Below are 15,927 nucleotides of genomic sequence, written 5' to 3'. Positions count from 1 at the left end.
CCCACATGTCTTCCAAGGGATCAGTGAAAACGATCTGATAGGCTTTTTCCATCCGTAACAACCCTGCATGTGTTTAACTTGGTGGGAGCTTCAAGGAACAGAATTTCTGAGGTTGAGTGTATATGGAATACTAACGTGATGCACCAAAAGAAATGACTGAGGCTGATTCTCAGGGATAAAAACCACCCCCCCCTTCACCTCTTATTTTTTCCTTACATTTCCAAAGTATCTGAAACACCTATCTGGAAACAAGCCAAAATCCCTCCTATTTTAACCTCCCTTTGAACACAAGAGAATCTAAACAGCCTGTTACAACTGCACTGCGGACAGAAAGCAATCAGATTCGAAGCAGCTGAGTTGGCAGAGGCGGGGTTAGGAATGCTGCAAGTTCATGTCTGTCCTCTCCCTTTCTCTTGGCCCAAGATGCTCTGATTTTATCAGCATGAAGATACTAAAAAAACACCTATGTGTGAGACAAGCCATAGAGCCTCCTCCTCGGGCCAAATTCTGTGTCTAACACAGTCCCAAGTGGCCAAGAAGTGTTTCCAGGCACAATCACCAGAGTCAAAAGGTGGTCTTCTTGAATGTGGGAAAAATCTCACTTTAATTGCAAACCTTCATTTATAAGCACATCCAATAGTGAACAAAATGAAGAGCTGTGACTTTTGAACATGTGAATATATCAAAAATCTCTGGAAATTCAGGTAGTCAAGACAAGGCTATTTCACAAGGAAAGCAACCCCGCCTCCAGCCCCCACCTCCCATTTTTCAGAAGACTTTTAAAAGACCACAAGGCATACTCAGAAGTTCACAGTAGCAGGTTGCACCTTGTAGGGAGAGAAGAAAACCTTCTTTCATATTGGTAGATAAATATATATCAGTAATTGCACCTGACAAAGGTTGGTGGTGGGTGTCCTCCCCGAGTCAGGCGAGGGCAGAACACTGAGCTAGAGGGGTTTCTGAGCAGGGACAGGAAAAGGAGAGGAAAGAGAGACTTGACAGCACAAAGGACCAAATCCATCAGTCCCCCCGACACGCCACACTGTGACCCCAGACGCGCGCGGACAAGAGCAGCCAGCAGGGCGGCCACCGACTGTCTGCCTTGCCATGGATTATCAGAGGGTCTCACAGTCAAAATCCTTGACCAGCAAACTCAAAAACCATCACCAAATTTAAATCATAAAGTAAATGTCTAAGGAAATTCTTGTTTTATTTATGTATTTATATGGACTCCTTACACAAATAACATTCCTATTCTCCTAAGGGTTTCTTCTATAAATTGGAATGGCCAAGGAAAGCACTGTCTAATTTTGACTTGATTATACACGTTCAAAAAGAGAAAGAGGGAGTGAAGAGAAAAGCGTTGGAAAGTCTTCGACTCTGGGGCTCAGCACGTACAACAGACGTCTCGGACTCAAGATTCATCCGGGTTGTCGGGTAGTTCCAACGCAGAGGGAAAACTAGGGGAGCCCACCCCACCCCACCCCACAGAGAGAATTTCTACAGCTACTCTAGCAAGGTGCTCCAGCTAAAGCATAGGTTTCAAACTACAGAGTTTCAACTTAACATCTAAAATTTTAAACTGTAGCATTTCTGCGACAAATAAGCTCAGAGAGTTCATCTCAGAAGAAAAATTAAAGAACTATTGCTCTTATGAATGACAAGTCTGGCTGTTGCTCTCATGCCGCCCAACTTCCAGGCTCAGGCAGACACGTACGGGGGCGGCGGCTCCTTGGTGGCGCTGTTCACAGTGGCATCATCGTACGGGGGTAGCAGCACCTGGGAGGAAGAGAAGACAAGGGTCAGAGGTTAAAGGTGCACACCTGCTCCCTGGGCTTCACTTTAGCTCAAGTTTCTCCATAACGTGTACAGGTATCAATTGTTCAGCAAGCGGCTAGATTTTGGGGGGAGGAGAGATTTTTGAATCCATCAAGTGAAGGAAAGACACCTCTGGCCTTCTTTTGAGTTTTCCAATCCTTTTCCACTTGTACCTGGATGTCACAGTGCCCGAGGGGGGTCAGAGGGGTGTGTTTCTAGGACAAGGAGTGGCTCTGAAGAGGAACAAAAGCTCTGGGGTGACATGTATGTGTGTTCACAGAAGTAGGGCAGGTGCCTGACTCACCACAGGGCCACGTGTGGTGAGACCTGGGCAGTGAAGTGGGAAACACAAGAGCTCTGGTATCATCCTGGACTCCAAGCCAGGACTCAGCCACATCCTATCAGTATTGCCACAGCTAAGCAAGCCAATCTCCGTTTCTATGTCTGCACCACAGGGATCCCTGAGAATTAGAGGTCTAAAAGACAACTCACATGCTGTGCTACACATCTGACGAGGCTGATGTTATCTGTAAATGGCGGGAAAGGAAGCACAAAAATCCTAAGCTCATGAACAACCTTTCTGTTTACATTTCAAGGACAAAAATAACTGCACGTAATCGCTTATGAACTATCAATATGAGAAGACACTGGCTGACTTTGACTTTGCAGAGTATTTACAAAACAGAGAACATCAACTCCGTGTGACTGGCCTCTAGTCAACTAACATTTACTGTACACCTACCACAGGACGGTTCCTGCCCTTAGGAATTCAGAGATGAGGTGTGTTGAGACACCCTACCCAACTCAAGGTCTTTGTGGAAAGAAAAAGAATATTCACAAATAAAGTAGAACACAACAAAACCACATTTTGTTATTAATACTTTTTCTATTATGGACATGACTTAAAGTGGTAAACATCTATCAATTCCATGAATTGCCATGCCATCTATCTATCCCCTTGGGCTCCTAGAGGACACTAAAATTCTCAAGTTTCTCTTTAAGTTTTGTGTACATTACTCCCACCCCCCACCACACATACACGCACACTCACACAAACTCAATATACTACACTATTTGGTTTTCTCCTTTTCTAGTGTTTCAACAAGTGCCGGGCTGCAGTCCTGTCTTCCTTAACCCAGGGTCTGCTGGCCAGTAGGCACAGTGTCAGGGGAATAACTGAGTGCGCTGTCCTGCAGGCCGGCCCTGGAAGACTCCGTATGGTTGGTGGGGTGGTATGGAGCTGGGACAATGGTAGCGGGCATCTGCATGGTCAGGGTCCCCTCAGGAGACAGAAACCACCCCGTGGTTTGAACAGAGAAAAGTTTAACAAAGAATTACGGTATGAACAGGAGGTCGGAGGTGCAGAGAACTCAGAGGAACAAAAAAGGAGAACACTGACAGCTAAGAGTGCTGACTGAGGGAACTCACGGGAGGAACATGGAAAGGGGTCTCCCACAAAGGCCGGGGAATCACTGTCAGAGACAGTGTGGCTGAACTCACTGGAGTAGAGAAGCCTCCTGGATAGAACCAGGCCAAGCGAGCAAACCACCTGACCGGGTGTGGGGAGGCGGCCGCAGAGGCGCTGTTCACGGGGAAGGGGGGGTGCCGCTGGCCCTGGAAACTGCCTGAGACGAGGTGCGTGCTGGAGCGCTGCCAGGGAGACGGGCCGCCCGTGCCGCTGCCCTGGGGGCCACGGACGTAAGATCTGAACGCTGTGGGGCTCGCACGAACTGGGAGGGAAGACGCCTTCCTCCTCTGGCGCCCTCTACCCGGGAGGCTGGAGAGCAAGGTGGCAGGCAAAGGTGAGACGTCACCAGGAGACCAGGCCAGCTCCGCGTGGCTAACGGGGGTGGGGAGGAGATGGACTTGGGAGCTGCACCCATGGGAAGTGGGTCACCCAGCCGGAAGCAGGTAACTGGGCTCAGCACCCACAAGAACGTCAAACGGGTCTGAGAACTGTTCCCGGAAGTGGTGGCGACGCCGCACCTGTGTGAGTCCTTCCCCCTGGGCATTGCCCAGGGAGACTCAGGGCGAGGGCTCGGCTGCTGCTGGCGGCGATGGAAGGGAAGAGCACCCAGGGCGCGCTCAGTACAGGCGCCTGTCCGAGGCCAGGAAGCGTCCCTGTGTGCCCTGCATCCAACAAGCCAACACTGACTGACGACACAGAGGGTGCTGGGTCATGCCCACCCCCCCTCTCGCACGTGAACACACCTTGCTGTCTGTGGAGGAACATTCGTTCTAGAGAACTCGAGAGAATGCTCTTTGAAGTGGCCCGTGCTGAGACTCTGCTAGCCCTTAACGGCATTATGAAAGGGTTTACAGGGTGCAAAATGAGGACCTTATTTAATTTATGGAAGTGGATTTACACCTTTTCCATGTTAGGTGAAAAATGGAAATTTCATACCTCTCCTTTGTAGCCATGTATGACCCACTTAAGATTACTATGAAGCCAAACGCCTGTGACTTTGTAACTTTACTAAGATCTGTGTTTTGTGTTTCGATGCACGGCCCGGGCAGGGCAGCGATGGGTGCATCATGCTGATGAACCGAGATTGAGGCGCGGGTGTGGACAAGATGTCCAAAAACAAACAGGACAGCTGAGGTGGGCTGGAGGGCAGGGAAGCTCCTCGGGAGGATGAGCAGGACCAGGCAGCAAATGAAGAGGGCCACCCGGCAGGTAGGGAGGCAGGTAGGGAGGCGGGGGCACCGGTGTGGGGAGGGGGATGGGAGCAGAGCGCTTCCTGGGAACCCAGGGGCTGTGATGGGATGCTAAGGGTGGTGCAGAAGGGGCGGGAGAGACAGGCCAAGGTCAGAGCACAGAGGGGACCCCTGTCCCCCTCGAGGAGCATTTCGGGTCTCTGGCAGCAGCATGTCCACTAGGAAGCCTGACAGTCTCAGCTGGAGCAGAGCATATTCTCTAAAGCTCTCTGCAACTGCACGTCTGACCTGAGGACTCAGCCTCCAGCACGTGTGTGTGAGCATGTCACACATGTGTTAAGATACAACCAGCAGAAACAGCTGTGATCAGCAATAGAAATATTCGATTTTGCAAAGACTCGGCATTGGCTTTATGCTGCACCACCTCACTGAGCAATCAGCTGCTTCCGATCTGTCACTTTCCTTGGAGGAGTTACCATAAAACACAGTGAGGCTACTCAAAAAGAAGTGAAATCAGCCATCACAGCCAATTTATTTTTGTTCCCCACCAGGAGCCAAATGCAACACTCAAAGTTTCCAAAATGTTCACAGATGATTAAACACAAAACTGTCTTGAAGAAGAGAAAGTGCTGCAAATTTGTCTTCTGCTTGCCAAAAACTTATTTTCACATTAGGTTTGGCCGTGTGTCACTGTTTCTTGCTATTTACTTTCAAGCTCATTTTCAAGTTTCATTATCATTAGCATCCTCATGGGCTTTCTCTCTCAAATATTCTGTTGCCTTGGACCCCAGATCCAAAGTCAAGGTACCTGGTGAAGATACTGACACCCTCACGCTTGTCTTCACCTCCCCGTGACCACATACTAAATGCAGACCAGAAAATACTCTTCACAGAGCACTTCATACTCCTGAATTATTTTCAATGAACACTTCTCCAAATGGAGTTGGTTTTAAATTCTGAAGGGATAGTGTCATCTTTGTTTAAGCTACATGATGTTAATTTTAATGATGATTTCAAGGAAGCGTTGATGAAATGAGGATTGCCATACTGCTTCTCTTACAGTGTGTTAAAACTGACTGCAAACACTGGCTATTGTCCTTTTCAAGTAAAATCAATGAAGCAACTTGGGAATCTGAGAAAATAACTGTAGGATCAATTAAGATAGAAAATGCCAATTAAGATGCCCTACAACACAAAACTTAATGGAAACCTCATTATTTTGACATTATTAGAAGCTGGCATTTAGTTAAGCCCTGTTTTTTTTTAAGAAATTTGATCATTCACACTGAATGGCCAAAAAATAATCTCTGAAGACTAAAAATGTACATCATGCCCTACCTTGCTATCTAATAAACAGCAGTTACTCAGTGAGTTCAAAAATTGGCAAAGGTGTATGTCAAGGCTGTGTACTGTTACCCTGCTTGTTTAACTTATATGCAGAGTACATCATGTAAAATGCCCAGGGGGATGAAGCACAAGCTGGAATCAAGACTGCCAAGAGAAATAACAATAAGCGCAGATATGCAGATGAAACCACCCTTAAGGCAGAAAGTGAAGAGGAACTAACAGCCTTTTGAAGAAGGTGTAAAGCTGTTTTAAAACTCAACAATCAAAAAGCTAACATCATGGCATCTGGTCCCATTCACTTCATGGCTAACAGATGGGGAAATAATGGAAACAGTGACAGACATTATTTTCTTGGGCTCCAAAATCAATGTGGAAAGTGACTGCAGCCATGAAATTAAAAGATGCTTGCTTCTTGGAAGGAAAGCTATGACAAACCTAGACAGCATATTAAAAAGCAGAGACATCACTTTGATGACAAAGGTCAGTATAATCAGAGCTTTGGTTTTTCCAATAGTCATGTATGGATGTGAGAGTTGAACCATAAAGAAGGCTGAGCACCAAAGAATTGATGCCTTCTAACTGTGGTGCTGGAGAAGACTCAAGAGTCCCTTGGACTGCAAGGAGCTCAAACCAGTCCATCCTAAAGGAAATCAACCCTGAATATTCACTGGAAGGACTGGTGCTGAAGTTGAAGCTCCAATACTTTGGCTACCTGATGTGAACAGCCAACACATTTGGAAAAGACCCTGATCCTGGGAAAGACTGAAGGAGCAGGAGGAGAAGGGGATGTACAGAGGATGAGACAGTTGGATGGCATCACCAACTCAACTGGGACATGAATTTGAGCAAGCTCTGGGAAATAGGGAAGGACAGGGAAGCCTGGTGTGCTGCAGTCCATGAGGTTGCAAAGAGTTGGACACAACTGAGCAACTGAACAACAATCAATGAGTGGATAAAGACAAATGCATTATATATTGCAGCCATGCACCGCTTCACTTCAAGCAATATTCAATACAACCAAGCTCTAGTCTAAGCACAGACCCCAGGAATTTGTCTTAATAGGATCTCAACTACAGATTGAGTGTTTGATGGTGGAACTCCCTTTCATGCAGATGGAAAATCCCTCTTGTCAATGACCCCAGCAGGGCATCTGCTCCTTAGGAAGATTAGCATCTATATATACACAGTATCTTTTTTCATTGGGAGCAGTCATGCTAGGGGACATGCACTACCAGGAAAGTAGCTCATCATTCATTTCCATTCAACTCAACAAATATGGAGAGTGTTATAAGGGGATCTTCATCCTCAGCTACATCAACATACAGAACAGTTGGAGGGAGAAACAGATTAACATCAAAGGTTGCAAAATGGAACACCCTAGAATAGAAGTGATTCCAACTGGCCACACTTCTGCAAGTCATTAAAATTTGGAAAACTCACTCACTCCATCAAACACTAGGAAATGATAAAATGCTTAAGAGTAAAGAATTATGTATTAGGAAAAATAGTAAATGTAGTTTCACTGTAGTATCAGAGTTAAGGTTCTGAAGACTTATTCAGAACTCTATGGTTGATAGGATTACAGTGTAGGTAATGTTATATAAATTATCTTTCGACATTCACAAAATTATGTGCCAAATTTTATATGTGTGCATTTATTTTCCTGGGCAGAGTGTTCAGAGCTCTCATCAGATTCTCAAAGAACCATCCAAGATCCTGGGGTCCTGGACTGTAGGGGAGGGGGGTGTAAGGCATAAGGCAAACTGCAACGGCAGTCTGTCTGCTGGTCTACATCCTAATAAGGATGAAACAGGTTAAGAAGAAATCAAGGCCCAGGATGAGGGCCTGTGGCACCTCATCCACCCTGGAACAGGAGAAACCTTAGTTTAAAATAAAAAAAGAACTGATTGATTATCTCAGAGAGTCAAACATCTGGGAAATATTACTATGTAGTGGACAGATCTGATAGATCACAGCAAGGTAAAAGGTTAAAAACTCGGCAGCTGAAAAAACAAAGCAATGTTTGCTTGGGGGCGGGGGTGGGGGGGAGAATTGTACAAGAACAGGGATGTACATGACAGAGCTCTGCACTGAGCAATATTTTCTTAAAATCAAGGAAAACACTAACTGGGGATGTAACAAAAAAATCTGATGTGACTGTATTAGGCAGATGAAGGCAGTGGAGAATATAGGGAGAATAAAACTTAAATCCTATCCAAGAAGTCAAAAGGGATCTCAAACTGATTTTTAAAAAATTAGTACTGTAGATGAAATACGGAGGTAAATACCTGAAGAAACGAGTTGCCAATGTTTACTTCTGGACTGGAAAGTGGAGAACGGGCAAGAAAATGGCAGCAGACCATTGAGAAATAAACTTTGCACTACCATGACTTTTAGCTACGCACATGTTATACTGTGTTAAAAATAGTTTTAAAATAAAAGAATAATCATAACAGTCTTGAAGAAAAGAAGTCAATCATCAAAGGGCAACTTGCAAACCTGAGGCTAGTGGGCAGGCTCAGGGCCACCACATCCCTCTTGCTTCCTGGCCAGTGGGTAAGTTACACATTCGCTCTGAGCTTCTGCAGGGGTCCGGAAAAGGATCCTAACTTGCTGGAGATGATTCGTCGAAGCCAAAAAGGGTGGTGGGCACAGGACACGTGTAGAGCAGGCACTAACAGAGCAGCCAGGGAGCACAGTGCAGTTGGGAGTTCCCTGCCCAGGAGTTGAAATGTGTTTTCACAGAGCAGCTGGTCAGGGGGGCCTCTGGCCTGTGTGAGATTCTCCTCCTGTATTGTGAGACCCAAGCTCATCTAGGGTGCCCCAAACACCAATGGAAACTAGAGAACCAGGATGCCTTGAGGGGCCCCCAGGAAACAGATGTGAGCCCTGGGAAACAAAGGACTTCCTCATTTAATACATGCTCTTCACGCCACTCAGGCCCAGGCCACTAGCAGCCCACTGTCTGGCTCTGTCCTGTCTGATTTATTTCTATGACTCCCTAGTACGGCAAGTTCAATACCAATCGGACTCCTTTTCCCCATGATTTCTCTCTCCCAAATGTTTTCTTGTCATTCAACAGAAAGCCCAAATAACCCCAGGTTCAGGTTCAAATCACTTCCAGAGATCTGAAATATTCTAGCCACAATTACCGGAGAAGGCAATGACACCCCACTCCAGTACTCTTGCCTGGAAAATCCCATGGATGGAGGAACCTGGTGGGCTGCAGTCCACGGTGTTGTGAAGAGTTGGACACAACTGAGCGACTTCACTTTCACTTTTCACTTTCACGCATTGGAGAAGGAAATGGCAACCCACTCCAGTGTTCTTGCCTGGAGAATCCCAGGGACGGGGGAGCCTGGTGGGCTGCTGTCTATGGGGTTGCACAAAGTCGGACATGACTGAAGCGACTTAGCAGCAGCAGCAGCTGACACAATTATTCTTCTCCTCTGAATTATGCTATGCAACTGTGTGTGTGCTCAGACGTTCAGTCATGTCTAACTGTTTGCGATTCCATGGACTGTAGCCCGCCAGGCTCCTTTGTCCATGAGATTCTCCTGGCAAAAATACTGTAGTGGGTTGACATCTCCTGCTCCAGGGTATCTTCCTGACCCAGAGATCAAACCCTCGAATCTTACAGCTCCTGCACTGGCAGGAGGATTCTTTACCACTATTGCTCTCTGGGATCAGACAAATGAATTAGTTTTTAAAATAAAAACATCAGTTAGATATTTCCATATTCTTTATAGATAATATGAAGTCATAAGAGTAACACTAGAAATGGCAGTAACTATAGTACAGCACTCTTCTGAAGCACTTACATAAGCAGCTTATCAATTAAATTGTATCATCTCTTGTGGTATTAACTGTCTTGTATGTTTACCACTCTCCCCTCCAAAAAGTTTCTAAAGGAGAAGAGTCTTACATTTCCATGTCCTTTGTCATCACAGAGAACTCCCATCTGGACACATCTCTGTCTTAACAGAGATGTGTCCAGATGGGAGTTCTTTCATTGCATTTCAGCTATATGGCTGTGGTCAAATTCTAGACGCAATCGGTGGTGGTGGCATGAAGCACTAACACCTTCAGCTTCCGTCCTTATAAAATGGAAACCACAATTGACACTCGTCAAAAGATGGTGGTAAGGGCGTCAGGAAGGCAACACACCCAGCGCACAGGCTGAGCACCTGGGCGCTCAGTAAATGGAAGCAATGCTCCAAAACCTGCAGGACAGCCAATGCAGTGTTATCCTAACTAGTTCAACTACACCCCTTCCTTAAGAAAGCGACACCAATGAACATTCTCCTCACAAGCGGCTTCACGTGGGTCACAAAAGGAGCTTCTCTCCCCGCCTCAGCTCTGGTGGCTGCGGGAAGCGCGGCAGGGTGACACGTAAGGGGCTCTGAGCCACAAGATGAAGCAAGCAGACGGCTGGATAAAAGCCTCAGGGGAAGGTCACTGAACTGACAGCCGATTGGACGTAACTCTGGCTCGCTCGCTCGCTCGCTCGCTCTCAGGAATCCTGACGGTGTTTCCATTCTTGACCATGAAGGATATGTCCCAGGGCCCAGCGGAGGAACCATGAGTAACTCTTCTGGAGAAGACCTTTGAGGTCACGATTCCTTTGACCTCAAAAGCTGGGAGTGGACGTGGCATTCACCTCCCCCAGAGCTGATCTTCCCGCCCAGTGCCCCTAGCCTTCCCCTCTTCCCTCCTTTACCAAACTTCACAAAGGTAACTGAAGCAAGAGAAAGAAGACAACACGGGCACCGTTCCCCTGCAGGCTGCCACGTCTGCAGAGGTGTGGGCACCTCTCATTTAGTTACGGTTCTAAAGTCAGAAGTGCCTGCGGCTGGAACACCACGTCCATTCATTCACTCCTCAGCCCAGGACGCCCGAGCAGCCACCAGAGGGCAGCTGCTGTGCCTGGTGCTGGGGAAGCAGATGAGGACTGAAGGCTGGAGAATGCCCACCGAAGAGCTAGGGAGAGCATATGTGAACTGTCCCCGAAAAACTGAGAAACACCGGCAAAGGTGTAGATGGTGTGCTTCAGCTGAAGACCTGGGTGCTTGAGATTACAAGCGATGAGCCTTGGAACAACAGGCAAGACCCCAGCCGGACTTGTCAGCAAGGCCGGGAAGTGGAACCACTGTCTTGACAAACTCACAGTCCTCCCCACCAGCAGAGGATGGGGGCTTTGGTGATGCCACGTGCGAGAGACACCCATGGGCATACACAGGCGAGCTTGCACAAAACCAACTGCCCTTCGCTCTCATCGAAGTGTGGACAAATAAAGAAACCACCACTATAAACGGAAACTTCCTTATCCTTTTGTTTTTTTGGCTCCTTTGAGGGGAAGGAGGCAAGGGGCACGGTGTTCATGACAGCACCACAGCTCATGAAACCTACAGCTATTGATAACACATCAGTTAACAGTCCCTCGTAGCCGCTTCACAGATAAGATGAACTCGGCAGGATGAAGTTATCACTCCACTCCCTCCTCTGGCTTCAAGAAAATATTACAATGTAAGACTGTAGAGCAGAGACTGATGTTGTTGGAGAGAAAATGCTAAATTTGTTCTTATTTATTCAAAGGACCAAAAAAAGGGCAAACCATTGGCAAACTCAGATTTAAAATATAACCCCACTATTTACAAATGACTGTTACATAGCAAAGGGGGAATGACATCACAGTTGGGAAACACTACAGTAATAAACAGCATAAATCCTGAACACTTTTAAATGTGGGGATGACAAAACCAGATTTACATTTCAGATCAATTTGACAGCAACAGAGAGAAGAGGGAAAAAAAAAAAACTGAAGAGAAAGTAGAGTTCAGGACTAGAGGTTAAAACCCTAACCCTAACAAATTTAAAGCTGACTCTTTCGTTACAGAGGGTTCCCAGGTAGCGAGGTGGTAACGCATCCACCTGCCAATGGAGACGTGGGTTTGATCCCTGGGTTGGGAAGATCCTCTGGAATAGCAAATGGTGCGTGTGTGTGCTCAAGTCATGTCCGACTCTTTGCAACCCCAAGGGCTGTAACAGCCCACTGGGCTCCTCTGCCCATGGGATTTTCCCAGGTAAGAATACTGGAGAGTGTTGCCATTTCCCTTCTCCAGGGGATCTTCCTGACCCAGGAACCGAATCTACGTCTCCTGTGTCTCCTGCGTTGGCATGCAGCTTCTTTACCATAGCACCACCTGGGAAGCCCGGGAAATGAGAACCCACTCCAGTGCTCTTGTCTGGAAGAATTCCATGGACAGAGGAGCCTGGGAAGCTACAGTCCATGGGGCTGCAAAGAGCTGGAGGACACACGGACACACACACACACACACAGAGTTGGACACAACTGAGCATGCAGTTGTCTATTTTTTATAGACAAAAAAATTTTTATAGAAAAAAATTCTGACCTTAGAAGATGTGATAATGTGAAAGTACACAGCCCGAAATCACTTGTATCATTTACAGGCATTAGAATCTAACAAAGGTCCATTTAAATTAATCCCGAGTAGTCAAAATATTTATGTCTTCACCATTTATTACACCCCTAAGAGTCTACAATGCACCTGGTTTAAAACAGGCAACCATTTATGTGGCAGCTTGGAGGGGGGAGTTTAGGAGAGAATGGACACGTGTCTGTGTGTGGCTGAGACCCTTCACTGTTCACGTAACACGGCCATGACATTGTTGTTAATTGGCTATGCCCCAATACAAAAGAAAAAGTTAAAACAAACAAACAGGCAACATTTACATTATCACATCTGCCCCTTAATTTAGGCCAAAAAGCAAAGGAGGGATAGTTGAATCATGACTCTCCATGATTAACTAAAATTGCCATTTGGGCATTTCAGACAGGACCATCACAAAACAAAGTCCGACTTTATCGAAGCCATCTAAAATAACTGTTCCCAAACTTTCTAAACACTCCCACCTGTAACACACACACACACACAGAGACACACACGTGTTTAACTAAAGACACACATACACATAACCATGTATTTTTAATTCTAAGGTACACAATACATTTTAGCACCTGAATTTAGCCTGTGCTTTGTAACCCACAGCACTTGACAATAAGAAGCACCCAAAATAATAGTGCAATATATAGCCAATGGCATCTCGTACTCAATGAATTCATCAGGAGTCAAGAAGAACATAAATGAATTTGGAGGACTCTAGTGAGGACCACCCATGCCCCCACCCCTGACTACAGGAGAAAATCCTGACTACACCAGGAGTTTCCTGGTGGGCCTAGGTTCAATCCCTGGTTGGGGAACTAAGATCCCACAAGCCACGCTGATTTTATCAATTCACAAAAAACCACTATAAATTGATATTACAGGAGGAAGTCATGATTTCCCTTAATTCTCCGCAGAGAAGCTACTCAAAGTCTTTCATATTATACTTATATAGAATTCATACCTCAAATCTTTTGAATTGGGTCAAAAATCCTCCCTGGTGGGATATTTGGGCAGGAAAACACCAAAACAATATAGTAGCCCCAAGAGAAAGTTAAAATGCAATTAAGGGTCTCAGGTGCAAATAAATGTATCTCGGATACTGACATCTAAATATATATACATTACCTTGATCAAAATAAGTATCTAAAGAACTACATTTTTTATCTAAAATGAAAACACCTGACGGCTGAGGCGGGCGAGGGAACGCTCTGGGAGCTGTCACCATAGAAACCCGACCACAGGTTCCAGCCGCTCCTGGCACCCAGGCCTGAATGTGCTATGCCACCTCCTGTGCCCACCTCTGCAGGACAGGACTCGACCCTGTCTTCCAGGGGCTGCCTGCCTGGCTGGGCTCAGCTGCATTGCTCAGCAGCTGCCAGGGCCCTCTGGACTGGAAGGACTGCTTCAAACTTCAGATCCCCCTTTTACCTGGTCTTCTTCACCACACACTTCTTCCATCCATCCCTGGAATCAATGGGAAGGGAAAAATGTCTTCTACTTTGCTTTCTACTACTCAAGAAATCAACTGCTTAATTTCTACTAGAATCTCATCTGTTGTCTACAAGCTTTGCTTTTTCCTAGCTGGAGCACAAACTTCTATATTCTGCTTTTAAAAAACATCAAAAGCCTTTCTTCTGCTGTTTACACTGCTCATGATTTTTATGGCCATAAGGACGTCTTATCAAATGGACATGCCTTTATTAAATCAAACCAGTTCCCAATTATTAGACAATGAGATTAGATACTTCTGCTATTAAAAACCAATGCCAGGGGTTCTGGTGGCTCAGTGGTAAAGAATCCACCTGCCAATGCAGGAGATGCGGGTTCGATCCTTGATCTGGGAAGATCCCACGTGGCTCAAGGCAAACGCCACAACTACTGAGCCCATGTGCTGCAACCACTGAAGCTCTAGAGCCTGTGCTGTACAACGAGAAGCCACCACAGTGAGAAGCCCACGCACCGCAACTAGAGAGTAGCCCCAGCTTAGCACAACTGGAGAGAAGTCCTCACACCAGTGACGACCCCGCACAGCCAAAAACAAAATTAAATAATTTACAAAAACAATGCTACAGGACATCTTAAACATATATATATATATTTAACTTTGACTTCCTTAATATACATTCCCAGAAAATTTCTCAGGATTTACAAGATAAAATTCAATGTCTTTGTCCCTAGAATAAAGTCAACATGAACTCTATTTTGGACATGTGGGATAAAATAAGAAATCAAGTTCTGAGTGTGTTTTAAAGTAAAACACAATGAAAGTAGAGGGTGATTTTATTCTTGGTTCACTGCAAAGCTACTCTTATACTTTTCTTCACTTGCTAGTATAAACAGGTTACAACTAAGCAACTGATTAATATTCTTTATTTAGGTTCACAAGTAACTGAATTATTTGAACTCTTCTTTCAGAAGCTTTAGGTGTCAAAATATCATCAATGTGTTGATTTGATTGCTGAAGATATTCTCTGGATGAAGTAACTGTAAAGTTATATGGGTCAGAGATAACTTTCAACAGATTAGGATTTTTTTTTCAAATGCTATATTTTACTGAAGGAAGGAAAGAAATATGAGCTGAGTTAATGGCACGCACTGTCCGATTGAAGCATGGAATACATTAAAGCAGGGGAAATGCTTCCCAGGGAAAATCTGAGCGGGAATCCAGGCCATGATGTTTTTCTATTAGAACCAACAGAGAAATCTATCTGAAGCCACGTGCACAGATGAAGCTGAGTTATAGAAGGCGGGGCTATTCAGCACAAGGGAACTACAAGAACCTACTGTTTGCACAGGGAACTCTGCTCAGTATTACCTAATAACCTACATGGGGAAAAAATTTGAAAAAGAATACATATAAGAAAATATATGTATAAATACATACACATACATGTATCTAAACAAACAAGGCAGCTGCCTCGGGCGTTACCAAGTTTATTTTTAACTTTCCTTCCACCTCTTTCTTTAAGCCACCCTTCCATTCCTTCCCCTGGGCTAGAGAGCAAAAATAAGCAAAAAAAAAAAGTCCCCCTGCTCTGAAAGTTTGTGACTTTTCCTTGAGAGGAATCATTTAAACAAATAGCTTTCCTGCTCCTCTCCTGTTTGTCCAAGCCCACCTGGCACCCCGTTAGGGAGGAACGCAGGCCGTGGCTGCAGCCAGGCCCAGTGACGGTCCCAGAGGACCATGGGGCGAAGAACAGGGCTGGAGCAGGGCTGAGGCGGTGGTGATCACTGGCCCTGCGCCCCAGGTCTCACCATGGTGTCCTCTTGGGAAGTTACCTACTTGGCGCCTCGGTTTCCTCTTTGCTACCCAGGGGGTCAACTTCAATGACTCTTGTGCAACCTGGTTCATATACGTAAAGCACTTGGTCCAGAGCCTGCCATTGTGACCTAAGTGTCTGGGGAGAAACCCACAGTACAAAAGCCACTGAGCAGGAGGCAGAGGCAGAGAAGGGAGGGCCCTCACTGGGCTTCCTCTGCGCTCGGCTGGATGATGCTTGCGGGAATACAGCTGAGGAGACGAGGGCTGGCCGGTTACCTCTCAGTCCGAGTCAGCTCCTACCCTTCAGGTGAGGGATCTGACGTTTCTAGTTACAGTCACAGCAAGCGGCGTTCTGAGAAATCACGCTTGTTTCAC

At 45.9% G+C, this 15,927-nt stretch overlaps 1 protein-coding gene across 3 annotated transcripts in view; it reads right to left on the bottom strand.

Annotated features, from left to right (window-relative positions):
• Window positions 1-1,191: 1,191 nt before the first annotated feature.
• LAPTM4B (lysosomal protein transmembrane 4 beta) overlaps window positions 1,192-15,927 on the bottom strand; it is a 62,193-nt gene continuing 47,457 nt past the window's right edge. For all 3 annotated transcript variants that reach the window (XM_070383014.1, XM_070383013.1, XM_070383012.1), the window contains exon 7: window positions 1,192-1,779. In XM_070383014.1, the coding sequence (XP_070239115.1) occupies window positions 1,702-1,779 (78 nt within the window). In that variant the 3' untranslated portion in view covers window positions 1,192-1,701. The remainder of the gene's footprint in view (window positions 1,780-15,927) is intronic.

Source organism: Bos mutus, chromosome 14, assembly GCF_027580195.1.
Source record: "Bos mutus isolate GX-2022 chromosome 14, NWIPB_WYAK_1.1, whole genome shotgun sequence".
Classification (NCBI taxonomy): domain Eukaryota; kingdom Metazoa; phylum Chordata; class Mammalia; order Artiodactyla; family Bovidae; genus Bos; species Bos mutus.
The sequence above is the reverse complement of the archived record's forward strand: the minus strand, read 5'-3'. Positions and strand labels throughout refer to the sequence as shown.